The 22611-nt window shown below is 35.9% G+C and overlaps 1 protein-coding gene and 1 non-coding gene across 7 annotated transcripts in view; one reads left to right on the top strand and one right to left on the bottom strand.

Moving 5' to 3' along the window:
* Positions 1-22611, bottom strand: part of LOC145220624 (multidrug resistance-associated protein 1-like) — a 34667-nt gene that overhangs the window by 2263 nt on the left and 9793 nt on the right. For 2 of the 6 annotated variants that reach the window (XM_080087821.1, XM_080087826.1), the window contains 37 exons: positions 22345-22465; positions 21465-21598; positions 20652-20753; positions 20291-20392; positions 19582-19728; positions 19037-19191; positions 18832-18958; positions 18357-18533; positions 17894-17962; positions 17248-17346; positions 16871-16954; positions 16253-16355; positions 15774-15849; positions 15435-15541; positions 14729-14783; positions 14318-14394; positions 13599-13659; positions 13082-13164; positions 12404-12455; positions 12179-12252; positions 11791-11860; positions 11499-11575; positions 11013-11103; positions 10408-10519; positions 9970-10090; positions 9543-9632; positions 8633-8783; positions 5042-5201; positions 4520-4610; positions 4258-4366; positions 3796-3922; positions 3552-3653; positions 3060-3206; positions 2093-2251; positions 1290-1456; positions 812-926; positions 523-602 (listed from right to left, as the gene is read on the bottom strand). In XM_080087821.1, the coding sequence (XP_079943947.1) occupies positions 523-602; positions 812-926; positions 1290-1456; positions 2093-2251; positions 3060-3206; positions 3552-3653; positions 3796-3922; positions 4258-4366; positions 4520-4610; positions 5042-5201; positions 8633-8783; positions 9543-9632; positions 9970-10090; positions 10408-10519; positions 11013-11103; positions 11499-11575; positions 11791-11860; positions 12179-12252; positions 12404-12455; positions 13082-13164; positions 13599-13659; positions 14318-14394; positions 14729-14783; positions 15435-15541; positions 15774-15849; positions 16253-16355; positions 16871-16954; positions 17248-17346; positions 17894-17962; positions 18357-18533; positions 18832-18958; positions 19037-19191; positions 19582-19728; positions 20291-20392; positions 20652-20753; positions 21465-21598; positions 22345-22465 (3974 nt within the window). The remainder of the gene's footprint in view (positions 1-522; positions 603-811; positions 927-1289; positions 1457-2092; positions 2252-3059; positions 3207-3551; positions 3654-3795; positions 3923-4257; positions 4367-4519; positions 4611-5041; positions 5202-8632; positions 8784-9542; positions 9633-9969; positions 10091-10407; positions 10520-11012; positions 11104-11498; positions 11576-11790; positions 11861-12178; positions 12253-12403; positions 12456-13081; positions 13165-13598; positions 13660-14317; positions 14395-14728; positions 14784-15434; positions 15542-15773; positions 15850-16252; positions 16356-16870; positions 16955-17247; positions 17347-17893; positions 17963-18356; positions 18534-18831; positions 18959-19036; positions 19192-19581; positions 19729-20290; positions 20393-20651; positions 20754-21464; positions 21599-22344; positions 22466-22611) is intronic. The other 4 variants (XM_080087824.1, XM_080087823.1, XM_080087822.1 and 1 more) reach the window with 4 other exon arrangements.
* Positions 13350-13423, top strand: Trnas-gga (transfer RNA serine (anticodon GGA)). Its single transcript has one exon. It is a non-coding gene; the product is annotated as a tRNA-Ser (tRNA).

The raw sequence follows: 22611 nt of genomic DNA, 5'->3' as shown, positions 1-22611 counted from the left end.
ACAGTGAGATTCGAACCCCGGACAGGAGTCCTTCCAGGACCTGCGCTCTACCAACTGAGCTACACAGGCTCAGTGGAGAATCCGCCGAAAGTTGAATCACAAGCACCGTGCCTGCCTCGTATGCTGCACATGTCAGCTTCGTAGTAAAAATTGGCTGTTTATTTATTTGTCAGCTAACATAAAGATACATGCCTGGGTGACTATCTTTATTCAATTTAACTCCTTCAATAAGCCTGGCGTACAATGATTTAAAATATGAGTGTGCCGTGATCGCTGGTCTGCTCGAACGCTTCAGGGCTGATCCCAGTAATTAACACTTGCAAGTAGTACCTTATTAGTTTTAGAAATAAAGTGAAATACCAAACTACTTCGTACTGCACAAACAAAATAACTGAGTATTAATGACTGTGCGAAGAATGGAGCTGAATATGGTTAAGAAAAATGCTGCATACTAGTAGTTTAAATTGCCGAGTTATTAACAGATAGACATCGTATCAGTGGATAAAGTAAAACCCAACTGACCTTGTGCTATCCATGATTGTGTTCAATCGATGAGCAATAGTGAAAGTTGTGCATTGTTCAAACTGGACTCTTATCGTGGCCTGCGGAAAAATAAATGTTGTTACATAAATGTTAAAGAATTAGATAAACTTTTATTAAAGAAATTCGGACATATGTCTACAAATTTATATGCAAGTTTGGTAAAAGGTAATTGTTAGTGGCCTGTGGAGATGTTGTCTTTTGACCAGAAAAAGATTTGAAAAATAAAAGTGAGAAAAATCCTAAAGGAGATCAACGTGCAAACACATACTTGTATAAGATCGTCGGTTTCGAAGTCAACTGCAGCTGTGGCTTCATCGAGGACCAGAATCTTGGAATTGCGCAATAATGCCCGAGCAAGACAAACTAGCTGACGTTGACCAACACTGAAAACATAGTTAAAATTGTTAAATGTATCCCTTGAATAAAATTTACATCTATCTTATTAGGTGTGGTTTAATTACATACACTGCCAAAGTGGAAATTGAATTATTAGAGATGTTGAATTTCTTGTACTGTTTTAATGCACAGACCTTTATTCAATTCAGCAATATTTGCCTAAGAGTGGAGGTATAGAGGCAGACACTTACATTTAAGTTTAGTTTTTGAGACAAAACCTTACATTTGGGTTGAGTTATTAAGGCAAAGTCTTAGATATGAGTTAAGTTATTGAAACAAAGACTTATACTTGATTTCAGTGGCAAGTTTTAGACTAAAAATATTGGCCTAAACTAAACTACAAGTTTTACCTCAGATTTTCTCCCCCCTCAGACACGTCATGCTCAAGTTTTGAGGGAAGAGACTCAACAAAGTTTTTGAGATGAGAATGTTCGAGTGCGCTCCAAAGTTGCTCGTCGGAATAAGCATCGAAAGGGTCGAGGTTCATTCGAAGCGAACCAGAAAACAAAACTGGATCCTAAAAATCACAAAAACAAAATGGTTGAGTTCTGCAGGGTTGATGGCTCAATGGTTGGTGAACGGATGACAACAAACAGTGTTCTAAACTTTTCACTAGACATTATACCTTACAAATTTCCTGCGATTTATAATGTAAGCAATACAATGTCGTGAATACAAGCTTTGAGGCACTTTTGCTTTGCTCAAAACTTTTACAAAAAAAGCACAAACAACAGTTTTTAAAACAAGTGTTTATGGCTGACTGACTGTAACCGGCTTAGAACTAGCAATATGAAAAAAATAGTGACAAATAAAAGTTGCCAAAAAACATCACAAAATTAATGTAATGTAAGCCAGTGGTTCTCAAAAGATTTCAGGCCAGGGATCAGCAGTTCAATTAAATGAATATTGTACACCAAGGATAAAGAAAGCATCCACAACAAACATATTGGCTTAAATTATATTCCTTTAATACAGAATTTCAAGGAGTGATATCAAACAACCGATAGCTGACAATAAATGACCAATAACTTGGACACGCTTTTTTTACTGATGTGGCATCGCACAGATAAGGTGAGGCATGGCTTTATAGCCTGTTACTCCCAACAAACTGGAGTGTCATTGGATGGCTACACTAGCCAGCTCTTTCGCCCACCTGTGGAATAATTGACAGCTTTGATCTCAAATCTTGCAATCCCATTTTGGCGATGTTTATTCCGTCGATTCTGATGCAGCCATCCGAGGATTCAATGATGCGAAACAGGGCCATAGTAAGCGATGTTTTTCCCGCCCCAGTGCGGCCTGCCACTCCAATCTATTTTGTCAAAAATTCATGAAAATGTTGGTTTATCTTTGTAGGGTTGACTGTTCAAATCCCAGTATAGCCGAGATGGTAACTTTTACAAAGAACACAGAACCGGAAAGGTGGCTTAGAACCACTGTGCTAGGGCAATTTTAGAACATTGATGTTTTTTCAAAACTACATGAAAAAGTCGGATAAAGTTCATATAGTTGACTGTTCAAATCCCAGCGCAGCCAACAAAGATTGTCAAAATAAGCAAAAGTTTTCAAGATTGTCAAAATAAACAAAATCTAGATGGCTGGATTAGCACTTATATATTGTAATTTAATAACGACTGTACCTGTTACAAAAGACATTTACTCATTTGCGCTTTAATATTCTGTGGGCTAACAGGGAACCCAATTGGGCTATTGAGTGGCACAAATCAAATGGCACATCTACATGATCATGTCTACCATCCGAAAAAGTTTCATCCAATTCCATCAAAGAGTTTGTCCCAATTATGCATGATTAGTACATTGAGATACTTTGTGAATTAAAAAGTGTATACAGTACACATAAAACTGCTTTGCACTTTAGAGGCTAATAAGACAACAAAAACAGATAACACATCTACATGACAATATCTAATAGTGTAAAAGCTTCATCCAAAACCATCAAACATTTTGCACTGAAAGCAACAAACTATTTCTCAGAATAAAAAAAAACATAGTGCAGCTGAAGTGTGACCCTTCAAAACAGGAAGACATTTTTTGTGACAACATAATAAAACACATTTTCACAAGACTAAGAAAGAGAATATTAAAAAATAATAATTTACTTTTTCTCCTCCTTTAATGTCGACAGTAAAATTTTTCACAACTAAATCCAGCCCTGGTCGATATCTTGTGCTGTAGTTCTCAAACTCTATACTGCCTTCTGCTGGCCAATTTGCAGGTGGTGATTCTTTCGCTACGACCAGTGGAGCCTGGAAATATGTTTAGACACATTAAAATGTTTTCAGTGACAAAAATGCTCCTATTTAACCTTCGCTACGTAAGATTTGTGGGTGTACTTTTTTTGTGGTATAAAATCACATTAATTGTCTTAAAAATTTAAAGTTCTTTTTGAAATCTATTCAAAGCAAATTAAATTTTAGTTAAGTGGTGAAATAAAAAGTGAGCTAAAAAGCACAAATAGTTCAAATTTAAGATTTTGTGTTTTTTCCCAACAAAATTTTTATGTGACATTGCTTTTTCAGATTTTGTGTTAAAAGTTAAATTTTTAAATGAATATTTTTCTAAACAATGTCAACAAATTCAATTCTTCTTACTTCTTGCGAAACATTTGAATATTCTTTCACCCGTTCCACAGCCACAATATTTGTTTCGAGGGTGGAAGCTTCGCGGACCATGCAGCTCATACAGCTTGTTACCTGGAACATAGAAATGTTACAACTACAAACATAGAAATGTTACAACTTAAAACACAGAAATGAAGTCAATAATCCAATTTAAAAAAATGACCTGTTTCAGATGATTAAATTGATGTGAATTTATTAATTGGGTCTTTCATACCTGCATTGCATATGAAATGGAAAGTCCGACAATCCCTGCATCAATCATTCCTTTTCCAGACACAGCAAAAATGGCGGCGAACAAAATAACACAGTTTCCCACTAACTCCAGTCGTAGCCCTAGCCATCTACAAAAAGTGACAGGTATAAAAATCTAAACATTTAAAGCGGGTTTCCTAACGAGCTTCGTGCAGTCAACCATAGCGCTTGTTACATGCACGACTTTGCAAGCTTAAAGCGGGTTTCTTAACGAGCTTCGTGCAGTCAACCATAGCGCTTGTTACATGCACGACTTTGCAAGCTTAAAGCGGGTTTCTTAACGAGCTTCGTGCAGTCAACCATAGCGCTTGTTACATGCACGACTTTGCAAGCTTAAAGCGGGTTTCTTAACGAGCTTCGTGCAGTCAACCATAGCGCTTGTTACATCTACAAATGTGCACAACTGTGTGTTACAAGGTCCTACCTGTTCGAAACCACAATAGGATAGTAAGACATCTGGTTTGTATCAATTTTCACCTCATTTTCCCAGATAAAGTTTTGCTGCAAACCATAAGCTCGAATTGTAGTTGCTCCTAAAAAAAGGAAAAGTTTTTGGTAAAGTTTTATTTTTTTGAAGTATTTTAAACAAAACTGACATTTTATTTCTATTGTATGTATTCTCACATTAAAGGCAACTCTAAAAACTTATAATTTTGGAAAATACAGTATTCAAATATTAACTTCACCTGCTAAAGATTCTCCGAAGTGGGAGTAAATCGGTGAACGACTGATCGATTCGAGTCGCTTCAATTGACGAGAAGTTCGGACATAAAATCGCTGCACAAAAATATTTAACAAAATTTACAAATAAAAAAACGACATAAAATTTTTGACACAATAAAGATAAAATCAACAAAATTTACAAATTTAAAATTATCGTTTAACCAAAATAGAGAAAAATCACCAAATTGCAAAAAACAAATAATTTTTAATATATTTTAACAAAAACAGCTTTAGCAACGTTTTTTCAATTTTTTTTGCAAAACTAAAAACATTTTACCAATTTTATTTACTATTTCTGGGTTGGACAAACATTTAAATTACTAATTTTAAAAATACCATTTTTTTGTGATTTGTTTTTACATTTGTCCTGTTTAACTGCCAAACTAAATGTTCGAAGTTTTTTTCATTAAAAAATGAAAAAGTGATAAAGTTGCTTGTTTGGTGCTCTGTCATTTTGTGTTCAGTTTCACCCACATAAAAGTCACCTGGATAAAGTAATAGAGTAGCAGTAGTGGGACAATAACCACTGCAAAGAGGGGCGTGCTGTAAATGATCACAGCAAAAGTTCCAGCAGTTTTGAAAAATGTCATCAGGAATGAACTGAGAGTTCGAGGAATAACTTCATCCACCAAATAAACGTCCTTGCTGTAAAGTTGGATAAAAATAAAATGTTGATAAATAACTTGAAAAACTTACAGTTGTACAAATTAGTAGGGATGGCCAAAACTGCAAATGTTCTGTTTGGTCGAGCACCGAGTATCTCACGTTCATGTTTTGTACTCGGTGAATTGTGACATCACAAACATTCCCATTTTTACGCTAGCTTTGTAGCTTTCCCAAATCCCTTACGCCACAGCGGTGTATTGAGCCGTACAGGCCCCAGAAGTACACATTTTCCACCATTTAATGCAGTTTTAAAAACAATCAGTATTGTTTTTTTCAACACTAGTTTCGTATGTTAGGAGGGCACGAATATGCAAATTTAAAGCTCGGGTCAGTTTGTGAGCATCAAAAACGGCGATACTCAGGACCGTTCTGGACCGGCCCATCCCCACAAATTAGTAAGGTACCTGAAGGTATATAGGCCCGGAAGGTAATAAGGCCCACTGCTAATATTTTTTTATGTGCCAGAAAAAATACTTAAGTTTTGATGTAATTTTAAAATATATGTATACTTAAAATGATTTACAAAGTTTTGGACCTGCAAGTTATATGTAATTGTTATCATGACCAATCCAAATTAAGAAGGGTTTATTTTCAACTTTTTATTATTTTTTGTTAAAATTGGTAGCAAAAATGAAAAGGTTGTGTTGTCGAAATGAAAACTTATTGAGATATATTAGTAATGGGGTCATTTTAGTTTAATTGGAGCATTATCCGATCTGGAAAAAATAATTACTTCAAATAAATTTTATTACGGTTTTGCTTGTCAGCCATTGCTTGCAATAAGGCCCAACGATCATTTGTCATTTTCTCAAGTGTCTTTTATACTAAAGGCGACTGATATGCACAACATTTGCTTTTTTGCTTTCTTAGGGAGATAAAAAGTCCCAATAAGATGTTTGTGGAAGTAATCTTTCATTTAGTATTTTTGGTTATCAAATGTCAAGGGGTCGTTTATTCTTTTTTTTTAGTACCTTCAGATTAACAGTTATATGTCTTAGTTAACAGTATATGTGTAATATGAGTTAATAACGTTGCTTGTTGAAACTTTTATTTGACCGAAGCAAAGTATAAATGAGTCTGATTGGTTTCTAGACTATTTTTAAAAACATGAAAATGTTGGGCTTTATTAACAGCATAGGTTTGTATTAAGGCCCAAGTTTTAATTTTTTTAAACTGTTATCCTACAAAAACGAAACTTGCAAACGCCCTCAAAATCGAATGGATGTTTAATATCAACCTCTGCAACAATCATGCCGAATTTGGCCTGGAACGGTTAAATGGTTTTTCAGTTATACGCAATAGTTTTTTAATGGGCCTTGTTAGCTGCAGGTACCTTATGTATCATTTACGAATATTCTACAATTTTAACAAGAACATTCTATGGTTGACTAGTTTGAATCCAAGCAAGGATTAAAACTGAATTGTTTCAATCTGTCAACAAATAAGTATTAGCCACTTTTTGGACAACAAAACTACAAATATTATTAGGCAGTTTTTGATCGTTTAAATTCAAAAAGTAAATTGTTTGCGTGACAAAATTAAAACCCCAAACCATTCCAGTTATTTCAGAAAATTGTAATTTTGTCTTGAATCGAAATGTAAACTCAAATATTTAATTTTTTGGCAAATTGCGCAAGAGGTTTGTAGTATTCATTTTTTTCACAAGATTACAACTGTTTGACTATTTTAAACCTAAAATTAAATTGAATGCTTGACAAAATAAAACCGGCTACAGTTATATTTGAAAATTGTAATTAAAACTGATTTGGTCACGAAGCAAAGCAGAAACCTGAACCTGAATCTAATCAAAGAGCAGTTATTATCTAAAACTAGAAGGGTGGCTTAGCACATATTGCCATTGCATATACATTATAACCTACTTTAAAACATTACTATATTTCCTACACTTATTTTATAATGGGTCCCATATTATCTGCTGTCTTTATAACATTGGTTGTTTCTGCAGGCAGAAACTCATGGGTCCCCACACATGCAAAGTTGTAAATAATGCATTTCAAGAGATAACTTTGAGAAAGTTTGTTGTTGTAAGGTTAAATACAGTGACTGGTAATGAACATAAATAAATATGCTGTATGGACTACAAATTATTCAAATATCATTCCAAATAGCATATTTATTTACGCTCGGTACCAGTCACTGTGTTTTATCTGACAAAAACAAACTTTCTCATAGTTATGAATATGCATTCCATTCATACAAGGTTTTTCTCTGCTGAGAAAAAAGGCTAAACACAACAATCAGCTCCTTTTAATTGTGAATTGCACCTGATTGTAGGGGGTAGTGGGGTAAATGATAGTGCTACAGGGTAAAACAACAATCAACACCTATAAGTGGCACACTCCAGAAGCTGTCTAAATTTTATTCAATTCAGACATTGTTTAAAAAATTGACCCATTTTGGGGGCTAGTGGGGTAAATGTTGGGATCAAAGGTTTGAACAAAACAATAGACAACTATAAACGGCACACTATACAAACTGTTGAAATTTTATCCAATTCGGACATTGTTCAAAATATTCACCAATTTTAGGGGGCTAGAGGGGTAAATATTGGGGCTGCAGGGTAAAACACAACAATTGACACCTATACATGACAAGTTCTACAAGCTGTCAAAATTTCATCTAATTCCGACACCATTTAAAAACCTCACCCATTTTAGGGGGTTAGTGGGGCAACTAATGAGGTTTTACACCCAAAAGTAAAAAATATGAAATTACAATGACCCAATCAAAAGTCGTGTAAATTTTTATCCAAATCGGCCAATGTTTAAATTTCTGGCCACTAGAGGTGTTTTTAGCAACATTTGTTAACACATCTGACGTCATTAGGCTGTTATCACCCCCTCTGACTGGCATGTGCAAAAACGCCCTCCAAGTAATGCACAAACACAAGCAGCGTATTCTCTGGTACCTTTACTATACTGTTACTCCACAGAATTTTTTCGTTTGTGGTGCGCAGCAACATGCAAAAACGTTTTACATTTTGGGGGCTAGCGGGGTAAATACTGGGGTTATTAACTCAAACGAAGCAGATGGCACATCTACATAACCATATCTACCATCTGTGAAAGTTTCATCCAAATCCACCAAAGATTTTATGCCAAAAGTGCATGGACAAACTTCGGCGGAAAAAAGAAAAAAAAAGAAAAAAAAAAAGAAAAAAAAAAGAAAAAAACAGAGTGAAATCAAGATGTGTCCCCTTCAGGAAAGGGGACCCATAATTATGATTAAAACTTTGGAACGCTATAACGTTAACTGCGAGTGACCTACACATCATGCGGACGTAATTAAGAAAGAATGCCACTCTGGCTGTTGGAAATTGCAGTTAAAACTGATTTGTTGGTTGCTCATTTGATAATTGCAAATAAAAGTGATTTGTCACGGCTCATCACCTGAATCTGTTCATTAACCTTCCGAGCGGCGTTGTGTCGAAGAAAGACATGGGAGCTCGAACAATCCGGCAGAGCATATCGAATTGCATCACTGTAGCCGCGGCAACAGCTCCGTACGTCAGAGAGAGTGACGAAGACAAAACCATAAAAGCTGAAAAAATCCACTTATTACCACAAATAACTGAAGCAGCGGACAAGAACAAAACAATATCAAAATTTAAGATCATTTCAGATTGGGTCTTTTATCAAATTTACTGGTTATATTTTCAGAGCTAAAGTGTCTGTTTACAAACCACATTTCTAAAACTAGAAGGGTGGCTTAGCACATTTATGTTAAAACTTAACAATCAACACCTCAAAATGGCATATGCCGCGAACTGTTTAAATTTCATTCAATTACCAAAAACAAAAATAACCAAAATTTTAGGACCATTGATAGTATTTTGGAAAATCAGTGTTTAACTTGAAATATCATTTTATTTAAACTAACTTTTCTGTTATCTTGTACAGTTTAAGAACTACTGACAAACATGTTAGGATTTACAGCACAAAACAAGATATCAACAAGATATCAACACTTTATACAAATAGGTTTAAAATGTTATTTAGTTTCAATTGTCCAGAACCGAACGTGTGAGAAAACTTGACCAGTGGCTTAGCACATATTGCCGTTGCATATATGACCTTTGGACCTATATACAGATCTGTTCATAAGTTTAATAGACGTAAAAAGCGACATGCTTTATTATACAAACGTTTTCAGCAAATGCTAATACCATTATCAGTGATATGAGAGGCCACACCCGATATAATGCATGTCGCTTTTTAAGTCTATTTGGGCTGTTATTTTCACCAATAAACATAGGACCTATTGAATAACATACAGATAAGAGGACTGATAAAAACTTACCTTGGCACAAACCGAGAATTCCATAAACTCCCAATCGGAGTTGAGTTCCGTTTTGTGTTCCATCCGGATTCAAAGGATCCATACTCCAATCTGGTAAACAAAATTCCTGTCATTCGCACAAACAGTTGCTTAAAATTGAGGTTAAATTAAACCAAAAAAATGACAAAACAAAATCATAGCAATGATTGCAGTTATTAAAATTATGTTCAAATGAAATTAAAAAATGTTTTTGGTCCATTTTGTTTTTCTTTAATCAATATAATCAGTAATATTGGGTTTATTTAACAGCAAGTTTAAAACATGTTATTTAGATTTTGTTAGGTGAAACGCATTTTATCTGTACGTTTAAATTGGTGAGCAAACAAATTTGGAAAAAACTGATTAAACAACGATAAATAAATAACTACACAAAAACAAGCAAACATACCTGACAACCATATGCTGGAGTAGATTTGTGCGGCGTATTGCAAAACAAAAAACAAACAGATGAGGAAGGACAGGAAATATCCGATTGATCTCATGTATGACACAAACACTGATAGTTTTACCTGCAAATAAAAATACTAGTTACAAGTTGCTTGTGTCTATTGTTGTGTTACAGTTTTGAAATCGTAAGGTTGGTGGTTCTAATCCCAGCCCGACATTTAAGATAACCCAGTGGTTAGTGCAACTGCCTTGCAATCGTAAGGTTGGCGGTTCTAATCCCAGCCCGACATTTAAGATGACCCAGTGGTTAGTGCTACCGCCTTGCAATCGTAAGGTTGGTGGATGTAATCCCAGCTCGGCCTCTAAGATGACCCAGTGGTTAGTGCAACCGCTTGCAATCTTAAGGTTGGTGGTTCTAATCCCAGCTTAATTTTCTTACGCTTCCAGTTGCAGCTTTTTCAGCTGAGATCAGTTTATCCCCTTTCTTTGCCGGCGAAAGTTTTTCATCCTTCTCTTCTGAAAAATCCATGGGCACCGTGCAACCACCGCAACTGTTCAAATCACAATGTTTAGGTCAAATCGCTCACAAAAAACGGCCAAATTTGATCTCAGTGTTAATATATCAATAAAACAGCATGAACCCGTTACATGAAAAGCTGCAGACAGGGCACAATGTTTTGACCTATAAAGTCTCATCATTTTTGGCTGGTGTAGTCAACTAACGGCACTCCAGTTTGTTGGAAGCAACAGGGTAAAACCCCGCGCCTCGCCTATTCTGTTCGATACCACCACCGGGCATAAACCACACAGAGAACTGGTTTACAATTGACAAGTAATAACCGTTAGAAGTTGGATGGCTATAGCCTACTAGCCAATACGGTCTATGTCTTGTCACCAGCTGCACTGATGAGACTTTATAGGTCGAAACAGTGTACACTGTCTGAAACTTACTCACCTCTGTACTAGCCTAATGCGTTTTTTCATACTGTATTAGTTTAATTATTTTTAATCCTAACACAAAGTCATTTGTGACGTCACACTTACCAATCGAACTGCACAGGCGCTTCGGTGATGGGATTTTTCTTAAAGGGTTTTTCTTCTTTATGACAAGTACTCGGTTTTCCTGAAAACAAAACTATTTTTGTTACAAATCGACAAGTTTATAAAGAGTTTCCTAACGAGCTTCGTGCAGTCAACTAAAGCATTGTTAAACAGGTATGTTTTATTGTTTGGCAACTTATAGCGGTTTTCTTAAGTCAGTGGTTCTCAACTCGTTTCAGGCCATGACCACCGGCCCAGTAAAACTAATTTCATGGACCATTCCTTTTTTTAATGAGATTGAAGTAAGTATATGCAACAAGCATTCTGGCATGAAATTCTTTGACCTTCTTTCAGTGTTAATATACTATATTCTCCAGTTTATAACCAAATTCAGTGGACGACTTGTGTACCACCACAAAAGTCGTCATGGACCACTAGTTGAGAACCACTGTCTTGTACAATCCTAAGCATTACAATCCAGATCTTTACCTGATGAATTGTTGCAACATTTATCTTCTGGGATCTTTTTCTTGTTGCAAGATTTTTCTTCCTTTGCATTTCCGCAACTGTTCAACAAAAAATAAAGTAAGGGGAACTTAGAATGTTGTTGTGGCAAAAAAGCAGCATAATATATAATAACGTTATGTGGTCTTATTGGTACAATTAAGTTGAAAACTACCCATAACTTTCTCAGTTATTTTAGTGAGGGACAAAGTAATGCTGGTTATTGGAATAAAAATATAGCTAAAAACGCATTTCTCGTTTGTGACGTCACACTTACCAATCCGTCTTTTTCGGCGCTTCGCTCATGGGATTTTTCTTGGTGTCGTCATGACACGAGGTCGGTTTCCCTGGAAACAACATTGTTATGATGAGAAAGGATATTAGATCACGAGTTTCTGCGACTCATTCATTTAGGTTGCCCTTCTGGTTTGAGATTATAAAATAAGTTAGTTTGGACCATTTAATCATTTGGTTGAGTCATCAATTACAGTAATTCACAAAATGCGGTTAATGGCCACCATACTTTGGGAGAATTGGCCAAAAAACGAAAATTAACATCGGGGCAGATTGTGAAACCATCAGCATTCGCTTCAGGAGTCAGAGTCGGTGAAAAAGAAATGACTCCGACTTTCTTTAAAGTTTGCAATCCTGGTAAAACTCTTTACCTGTGCAACATTTATCTTCAACCTTCTTGTTGTTGCAAGCCTTTTCCTCCGTTGCTATGGTAACACCTCCACAACTGTTCAAAAACAATTAGACAAAAACGTTGGTCTACTTTGTAAATCTACACAATATTTACGACACATTTTTTGTGAGTGAAGCCACGTTTTTTTCTTAGGTCAGTCTAAACTGAAACAGCGTATAAAATGCAACACAACTATTACACTTACCAATCATTCTTTGTTTTTGTATCTTCGTTATGACATGTGGTCGCTTTTTTTTCTGCAATAAAATTGTTATGATCAGGGTTGGAAAATCGGAAGCAAAAAAGTAACTTCAAGTCGCTTTAAATTGCAATATCATATGAGAGGGTAAAAAACTTTGTGTGAAATAGAAATAAAAGAGCCACAGAAACTGGCTAAAACTGGAATAATGCTCTGAACATAATTTGATTTCCAGAGTCAGAAAAACATATTTTTTTGAATCCTGATGGTGTTCATCATGACTAAATCACCTTTTTGAAAATATTTTTTTTTCTGACAAGCTTCGTGCAGTCAACTACCGGAACATTAATGCAATAGACACATTTTTATTGTTAGGGAACTTTCGACTTCTAAAACAATCAATCGAATACTCAAACAAAACCATTTTTAGCTCATCCCGAAAAATTTACACAAGTAAAGAGTTTAAAACGATTTCCTGACGAGCTTCGTGCAGTCAACTAAAGCATTGTAAAAGCTAGGCATCTTTTTATTGTTAGGCAAACTCTGAAAAGGATTCCTAAAGTACTTAAAATCTCATGCTTATTTAAAACAATTATTTACCCAAGGAATTCCTAGTAATCAATCCAATACTTAAATAAAACCATTTTTATGTTTAATCCTAAGTTTTGTAAATCGGCTCTTTACCTGAGGAGTTCTTGCAGCATTTATCTTCTGGAGTCTTCTTGCTGCAATTGTCTTCCCCCGTTGCCATAGCAACGCCACCACAGCTGTGCAAATAATTAAAGAAACAATCAGTTTTAAACGTGATGACGAAAATATTTGTGATAATTTGCTTCACAAAAGATTCTGGAAGTTTGTCCAACAAGCTGAGTTACGTCATCTTTTAAAATGGAGCCATTTTCTATTTTCACAACAGTGCTTGTGATTCAACTTTCGGCGGATTTTCCACTGAGCCTGTGTAGCTCAGTTGGTAGAGCGCGAGTCCCGGAAAGACTCCTGTCGTGGGTTCGAATCCCACCGCAGGCTAGATTTGTTTAGCCTACGCCTTGCCATATGGGAATGTAATGCTTGGGAGACTGGATTATTCAGTACAACGCCTTTAACAGGCCTGGTGTGCTATGATTTATCTGTTTTGGTTTGATCTTAGTTAAATTTAAAATATACAAAACACAACAGAAACATCTTGTGACGTCACACTTACCAATTTTTCTTTGGCTTATTATCTTCTTTATGACATGTGGTCGGTTTCCCTAGAAACAAAACTGTTTTAGTCAGAATGATAGAGCAAGATAAAAGATTTTAACCATAAGCTTTCTAAAATTTCTTTGATTTCGACGCTTCGAAGTTTAGAAAAAACAACAGGCCTCGAATATAGTTCTCAATAAATTTTAAAAGTTCTTTAAAATTCTAATAATTCAAATGCCTTCGACCTAAAAATCTTAAGATTTATTAGGGATGGGCCGAGCCGAGCCAGAACCCGAGTACTCGGTACCAAGCATCGCTGTTTTTTATGCTCGGTGCTCGGCCGAGCAGTTGCACAAACTGACCTGAGCATTAAATTTACATATTCATGCCCATTTATAAGAAACTAGTGTTCGAAAGGGTGCCCAAGAACAAAAATGACTGTTTTCAATGAGTTAGATGGGGAATAACGCATACTTCTGGGGCCTGTACATATTAATACCCCCCTGGTGACGTAAGGGCCTTGGAAAGTTGCAAAACAAGCTGGAATTGGAAATGTTTGTGACGTTACAATATACCGTGCTCGGCCAAATATGAACATTGGCAGTTTTGGCCCATCCTCAATCGCTTCGTGCAGTCAACTAAAGGATTGTAAAAGCTGGGCATCTTTTATTGTTAGGCAACTTCCGAAGGAGATTCCTAATGCACAAAATCTGATACTTAATTAAAACTCTTTACCTGAACAACATTTGTCTTCTTGGACTTTCTTCTTGTTGCAATTTTCCTCCTTTGTTGCCATGGTAACGCCTCCGCAACTGTTCAAAACAATTGATCAACATCAACAACATCTTTTTTTGAAATTGTAAGTGTTTGTAGCAACAAGATTCTTGGCTACCTTTATCAAAAGGCTTGGTGCTTTTCGCAATTTTCAAGCAATATTTTTGTACTTTCCTGCAGGTTTAAGTACTTTTTTGAAGATTTAACTTTTTGGGAGATTTCTACATATTTTTAGCCACCAATATAAGCAGTTTATTAAAAAGTAACAAGTCTAATTGTTCAAAAAAATAACTAGTGATTTTGCAATTTTACATACAATTATTCAGCAAATTTAAAATCGCGACATAATCTTGTTTGTGACGTCACACTTACCAATCAGTCTTCTTCTTTTCATCATCTTTATGACACGTCGTCGATTTTTCTGAAAATATCATCTTATTACCAGGGTTGCATTATCACAAAAATACATGGTCTGACCCTTATAATTTTTGCTCTTTTTCAATTCAATTGAATAAAAAAAAGATTTTTCAAAAAAAAGCGAAGTTTGTTGGATACAGACAGACCCAAAACAGAGGTATACAACCCTTGAGAAATGCCAAGAAATACTTAAAAACACTTTTATACAGATATATCTCAGCAAGTATTATCCACAGATAGATCAGTTGAACAAAATCGTAACACCCTTAAAATTCCTACACATGTGACATAACAATCATTTGTTTTAAAAAAGTATACCCGGTAAAGATTACAACCCTCAAACTCATTAAATGACCTCTTTGGTAGTGGTGGGATTCAGCCGGTTCGCACCGGTTCTATAGAACCGTCTCACCAAATTTTATGAGATCAGCGAACCGGTTAGCATTAATGGTTACTGTCAATTGACTTTTTGTAGCAGAACCGGCTGAAAAATATGACTTTTGTGATAGAACCGGCTGACAAAAAATTGAATCCCGTCAGTGCTCTTTGGGCACCACAATTCAAAACAAACAAAAAAATGGCTGCTTGTTATAAAACGACTTAAATGCGACTTTATTTAAAACTTTCTACTTTAACTTTCAAGCGCGGTAAAACTGTTTACTTGAAGAACTCTTGCAACTTTTATTTTCTGGGATAATTATCTTTTTCTTCGGAGCAGAATATTTGTTGGAAGATTCTTCGTCCATTGCCATGGTAACGCCTCCACAACTATTCAAATAAAATAGAAATATTAGATTTTAACCAATTGTTTTTAGTTACGTATTTTTCAAAACACTTTAAAATTTTTGTTGTGTATTAAAACACACGACTTTAGTGATGGAAAAACGCGTACTTTTTTTAGAAATAATTTTTTCAGTACATTTTTGATTTCTTTCAAATTTCAACTGATTGTTTTGTACTTAAAAACTTTTCTAATACTCGTTTATGACGTCACACTCACCAATCAAACTGCATCGGCATATCGCTCATGGGATTTTTCTTTGTCTTCTCTTCTTTATATCCGATGACCGGTTGTCCTGGAAACAGAAACCGTTTATGACGTAACAACAGATAACTCGAACGGGTTGTGACGTCACATACAAAATCAATTTTCAGCAACTTTTTTGGACAAGTTTGTGAGTTATATTTATTTTTTTTAAGTTTAGAATAAATTTATTAAGATTTCTGCAAAGAAACTTAAGAGCGACATGCTTTATTGTTTAAAGGTTTTTGGCAAATGCTCATAACATTATCAGTGATATGCTGCATCAGCTGCACCCGTAACAGCCCAAATAGACGTAAAGAGCGACATGTTTTATCATCAGTGATGATGACATGACCATTTGCCGAAACGTTTGAATGCATGTCGCTTTTAATGTCCATTTTGTTCGTTATATTCACCATCAGACTAAAAATGTCAATATGAGAAATTTTTTTTACCATTTCTTTTGTTAAATTCATCATCATCTTCAGTCTGAGCGTAATTCCGTAAAAATTCAGCGAAAGCTCCGTCTTTCTCCAACAACTCGTTGTAATTGCCAGCCTGTTAAATGACATGCGATAAAGTGAAAGTCTATGTTGCATGGGTGATTTAAAATCTGCGATTCTTACAAGTTTGTAAATTAGAATGTGGGTTATAAAAAATATTAATTCTGCACATTATGGGTGTTTATATAAGCTATTACTGCCAGGCTAAATATCAAGTTTATAGAGCACATGTTTGGGAAAGTTTAAACGGCTCATTCTTAAAAAAAGCGTAAAGAAAAAAACCGCATGTCCAAATCGAAAATTTTTTTGACGAAAATATGTAGCTTGTGGTAGGATTCGAACACACGACAGGAGTCTTTCCGGGACTCGTGCCCTACCAACTGAGCTACGCAGGCTTGGTGGTGAATCCGTCGAAAGTCGAATCACAAGCACCGTTGCCTGCCTCGTATGCTGCACATGTCAGCTTGGAGTGCTATGATTTATATAGGCGTGTAAAAACGTCCAAAAGTGAAAAATATGAAAATTTTAGAAACGAGATTTTGCTTTCTACATTTATAAACAGTCATTCACCTCAGTTATTTGTCCATCGACCAAAACATAGATTTTGTCAACTTGTGGCAAAAATGCGAGTCCATGTGTTACAAGAATCCTCGTCTGGAACAAAAAAAAATTTTTTTTACAATTTTATTTTTTCCACAAGCATTCAAATAAAAAGGGTTTTTTGAATTTTTTAAATTTTTACTAATCGCTTTGTTGTTCATTGTTTAAACTTATTTCATTGCTTATTCAAATAGAATCAAAAACAGTTGATTAATAAACATAATTGCAGAAAACAAACAATAGTTGACATACAAAAACATAGAGTTTTTTTAACTTTTTCAGATTTTAATTGTTTTGTAATTCATAGTATTTATTATAATTTCTCATTTTTGTTCGCTTTTTCTTACTTTTCTTTTCAAACAACCGCCAGGTCCAAGAACGTTGTCGAAAATATTTTTACCAACATGTGAATCCACAGAACTGAGCGGGTCGTCGAATAAATAGATCTGAATATAAAACAATACTTGATTCGATTTGAACAATAAAGTATTGTGACGTCACGCATGTATGACGTAACAACATATAGGTGTTTAATTGTCAGTTTATGTAAACAAGGAACTAAAAAATAAGTGATTAAAGTCATTTCTATTTGAGTAAGGGCGCAAAGGTATAAATTTTTAACCGAACAATAAAGAGAACTACTTGAATAATTTTACAAATAATTGCAACCAGTTAACGAAATACTTTTAAAAAACTACACTGTTTGTGAAAAACAAATTTGATGCAAAAACTTAATTGCATATTTCTTATGGTTTAGCCACAAAGCTGTTTTTTTTTGTATATTATAGCTGCGTTTAGAACACTACATACGGATCTGTTCATACGTTTAATGAAAATAACGGCCCAAATATACGTAAAAAGCGGCATGCTTTATTGTTCAAACGTTTCGGCAAATGCTAATGTCATCATCAGTGATATAAAGGCCACATCAGTTACACCCGTTTACATCTAATTGAGTCACGTTTACATACGTATATCTATGTTGTTACAAACCTGTGCATCTTGGTAAACTGCTCTTGCGATCGCAACTCTCTGCTTCTGACCTCCCGACAAATTTATTCCCTGAAAAATTAATACAAGTTTAACAAAATTGCTTATACATTTGAAAAATGGGATTGAATTTATTTTATTGGTGGTTGATACTTCATGTATTTTTTTTAATAAGGTCGTGTGTTCACAAAACCGTTTGCATGTCTATTGGAATTTAGTTAAGAAATATTAAGTTGGCATATTTGTCATTATAACACACGAGGTATTCAGCCAAAAACGTCGGTCAGAGGCTTTCGTTAATCAAACGTTTATATCATGTCTATAGCATCAAACATTGTAAGCTGGTGAGATGAATGAGGCAAGATAGCTCGTGTTACAAAATATACGTGGAGATGCTTCACATGCTTACAAGACTAAGATACTACCACCCAGTGACGGATTTAAACCCTCAACCTATGGAACTTACCCTTTCTCCGATCTCAGTCTGATCACCAGCTGGTAACATATCAAAGTCAGCTTTCAGTTCACAAGCTTCAACCACATCCTGGTATCGACAAATATTCAGTTCCTTCCCAAATGTTATGTTGTCTTGAGCTGTCAGATTCTGTATCCAGGCTTGTTGGGGAACATAAGCAATTGAACCCTGAAAAATATGAATGGAGCTCGTCAGAAAACCCGCTTTAAGCTTGCAAAGTCGTGCATGTAACTAGCGCTATCGTTGACTGCACGAAGCTCGTTAGGAAACCCGCTTTAAGCTTGCAAAGTCGTGCATGTAACAAGGGCTATGGTTGACTGCACGAAGCTCGTTAGGAAACCAGCTTTAAGCTTACAAAGTCGTGCATGTAACAAGTACTATGGTTGACTGCATCAAGCTCGTTAGGAAACCCGCTTTAAGCTTGCAAAGTTGTGCATGTAACAAGCGCAACCCGCTTTAAACCGACCTGTACTGCAACACGGCCTTCAGTCTTCTCCATATCGCCCAGCATAGCTGACATGAGAGATGACTTTCCACATCCAACTTGTCCAACCACTGCAACCAACGAACCATCGGGAACCGACATAGAAATACTAAACAATAGTAATAATATGATGTCTATGGAACCGACGTTTACTGTAGTTTTTCAAACAAATTGTTTTTCAACGAACTTTTTCAGAACATCATCTTGGTCTCGGTCCCATTTAAATGTTCCGTTATCTATAGAAATCATATTAGCGGATGACGTCGGTTTTCTGTCGACGTTGCTCTCATCCAGTTCATCGTTGTTGAGAAATTTCTCGAGACGCTGCAAACTGACGCTGGCCTAAAGAAAATTTTCACATATGTTTAATTATAATATTGACATACAAGTTTGAATGTTGATAAACACACTCACATATAAACCATAGTACACCAGGCCTATTAATGGTGATAAACTAAATCAGTCGGTCACCAAGCATTCCCCACCATATGGCAAGGTGTAGGCTGGAAAAATTTAACCTGTGGTGGGATTCGAACTGGGACTCACGCTCTACCAACTGAGTTACACAGGCTCAGTGGTGAATTCGCCGAAAGTCGAATCACAAGCACCGTTGCCTGCCTCGTATGCTGCACATGTCAGCTTCGTAGTAGGGGATCGCGAGATTCAGTTATATATAACAACGTACATTAATAGTAAATAATTTGTGTTTTATGTAAAAATTTATGAGTTTACCTGGACAATTGATGACACAACAGTAGGAAGCATTGTTAGCGGGAATCGTAGAATGTTGAACAATGAAAGCGAGACAAAAGCTTTCTGCGCGTCCAACACATTGTGGTCGTCGATCATCACATAAACTGCAAACGTCGTCAACGAAACCTGAAACAATTGAGTATTTAAAGGTTGGTGATTCTAATCCCAGCTCGGCCTCTAACTAAGATGACCCAGTGGTTAGTGCAACCGCCTTGCAATCGTAAGGTTGGTGGTTCTAATCCCAGCTCGGCCTCTAAGATGACCCAGTGGTAAGTGCAACCTCCTTGCAATCGTAAGGTTGGTGGTTCTAATCCCAGCTCGGCCTCTAAGATGACCCAGGGGTTAGTGCAACCGACTTGCAATCGAAAGGTTAGTGGTTCTAATCCCAGCTCGGCCTCTAAGATGACCCAGTGGTTAGTGCAATCGCCTTGCAATCGTAAAGTTGGTGGTTCTAATCCCAGCTCGGCCTCTAAAATGACCCAGTGGTTAGTGCAACCGCCTTGCAATCGTAAGGTTGGTGGTTCTAATCCAAGTTCGTCGGCTAAGATGACCCAGTCGTCTGCGCAACTGCCTTGCAATCGTAAGGTTGGTGGTTCTAATCCCAACCACACCGGGTAAATATGGTGTATCTCTTACATATCTCATTGCATAGCAGATTGTCTATAATTATAGATTGTAGACAACTTACCAGGAAAGGAGTCCATACAACAGCAAACTGGGACAAGGCATTAAGATAAGCAGCTCTGCGAAGTTGTTTGAGTTCTTTGCTCCGAATTTTCGTAATTTTGTCCTAAGATTAAAAGTAGTTGTTTATTAAAAAGTGGATTTGCAGAAAATTTTCAGTTCGTTTTTATCATTCATTCTTTTTTTCAATCAATTTTTTTTATGATTCTTCTGGTATTTTTGACATTTAATTTCAACGGCAAATTTTTTTCTGAGAAAAGCTTAGTACAGCGTATTCATTCTGTGTTACACCTTCACTAGGCCTGCAATACAATGTAAATATGGTTTACTTGGACATCCCAATGCATATTAACGCTTTTCCTTACTTTGAATGACATTTCCCATGCATACATCTTTAACACTTTGATTCCGTTTAAAATTTCATTCATTAGTTTGATCCTTTCGTCCTTGTAACCCATTTGTTTGACCTAGAAACACAAACGACATATTACAACTATGATTTGCTTTACACTGATTGAGAAGTGTCAGCAAAAAACTCAACATTTTAAATATACTTTTTGTATAACGGCTATTAAGCCATTTTTTGACTTTTCAAAACCTTTACTACGCAATTTCCAGTTTTGCTGAGTCAGCAAACTTTCACTTTCAGTTGCCTATTTTTTTGCTGAGTCAGCAAAACTCAAAAACGTGACCTAAATATTTTGCTGACTCAGCAAAAATCGTCCACTTGGAGTTTGTCGAGTCAGCAAAATATTCAGGTCACGTTTTTTTTAATTTCGCTGAGTCATCCACAAGGAAATAAGCGTTGTGCAAGTCACGATGACTCAGCAGAATAAGGCGACACACAAATCATATGCGCAAAATGTCAGTAAGTCTAAAACCATGCACTATATGCAAATAAATGCAATTTAAACATGTGTGTTCAACAAAACGATTTGTCAGTAATCTTTAAACTGGGTGTTATATCTAAATGCTAATGACTGCTATCAGAGCATTTGTGTTTCACAACTTTAAGTTATTTTTTAGTGCATGTTAGCAAAGCATCATTACAAAAACGGTATTTTAACCAACAAAGATTTTTTGGCAAATATTTTCTTAGCCTTAGCCTACTTATATATGCAAGCATAAACACATGGGTCCCAACAAAACTTCCACCAAACATAATTTCAAGCACTCACCTGTAGAGCTCTTGCTTTGCTTGCTATGAGAGCGTTTAATGGAATGAGCAAAATCATAATTGCAAGTCCAGCTAAGACTGAAGGCCCAAGCTCTTGCCACAAGAAGTAGAGGGCTACAATAATCTGGAATGGTCCTACAAAAAGTAATCAAGTTATTAGTACTGAACAATTGTTCTGTTCACAATTGTTAGAAGCTGTTCTGTCCATGCTATTTATGTAAGATTTTGTTGGACAGAAAGTGAAATATGCTTTGATAATCTTTGTCGTAACATAAAAATTATGCAAATTTGGCACATTCTGCACAACATTCAACTTATAGTAACACACAGTTCACAATGAAATTATTTAAACAAACTAAATTATTTACTGGTTAATGGGATTAACCTTTCAACGGACTCATTACTGAGCCTGTGTAGCTCGGTTGGTAGAGCAGCGACCCCAAATAGGCTCTCTTCACAGGTTCATTTCCCACTGCAGGCTACATTTTTCTAGCCTGTGCCTTGCCATATAAGAATGCTTGGGAGACCAGCTGATTCAGTATTACGCCTTTAAGAGGCCTGGTGTGCTATGATTTAAAAATAAACTTCTGCTTGAAAGTTTCAGGGCTGATCCCAGTAGTAAATTAATGTTTTTTCTAACTGATTAATTGTCACACAAGCAATTTCCTACTACTACTTGGTGGGTTCTCCATTGAGGCCTGTGCAGCTCAGTTGGTAGAGTACGCACCCCAAATAGGCTCTCTCTGTGGGTTCGAATCCCACTGCAGGCTAGATGTTTCTTTCCTAATGCCTTGTCATATAGAAATAGATACAAAACACCTTCAATAGACCTGGCGTATTATGAATTAAGAATAGTGGATCCACAATTGTTTTAAATATACCTGACCAAACCACATTCAAGTAAGTCATGAGATCCATGAATCGCTGAGCATCAACTGACATTAAATTGACAATCTCACCAAGGGTGCTTTCTTTACGAGCTGAGTTCGACATAACGAGGGCCTAAAAAATATGGAAAAAGTTACACAAAGTTCAAAAAATATAAATAAGAAGTATAACAAATACAAAAAAAAATATATGTAAAATGCAAAGTTATGAAAAAATACCAAAACAATAGATTGAGGAAAAAAATAGACTTGTTCATAAGT

The sequence above is a fragment of the Phallusia mammillata genome, chromosome 3, assembly GCF_965637545.1.
Source record: "Phallusia mammillata chromosome 3, kaPhaMamm4.hap1.1, whole genome shotgun sequence".
NCBI lineage: Eukaryota > Metazoa > Chordata > Ascidiacea > Phlebobranchia > Ascidiidae > Phallusia > Phallusia mammillata.
The sequence above is the reverse complement of the archived record's forward strand: the minus strand, read 5'-3'. Positions and strand labels throughout refer to the sequence as shown.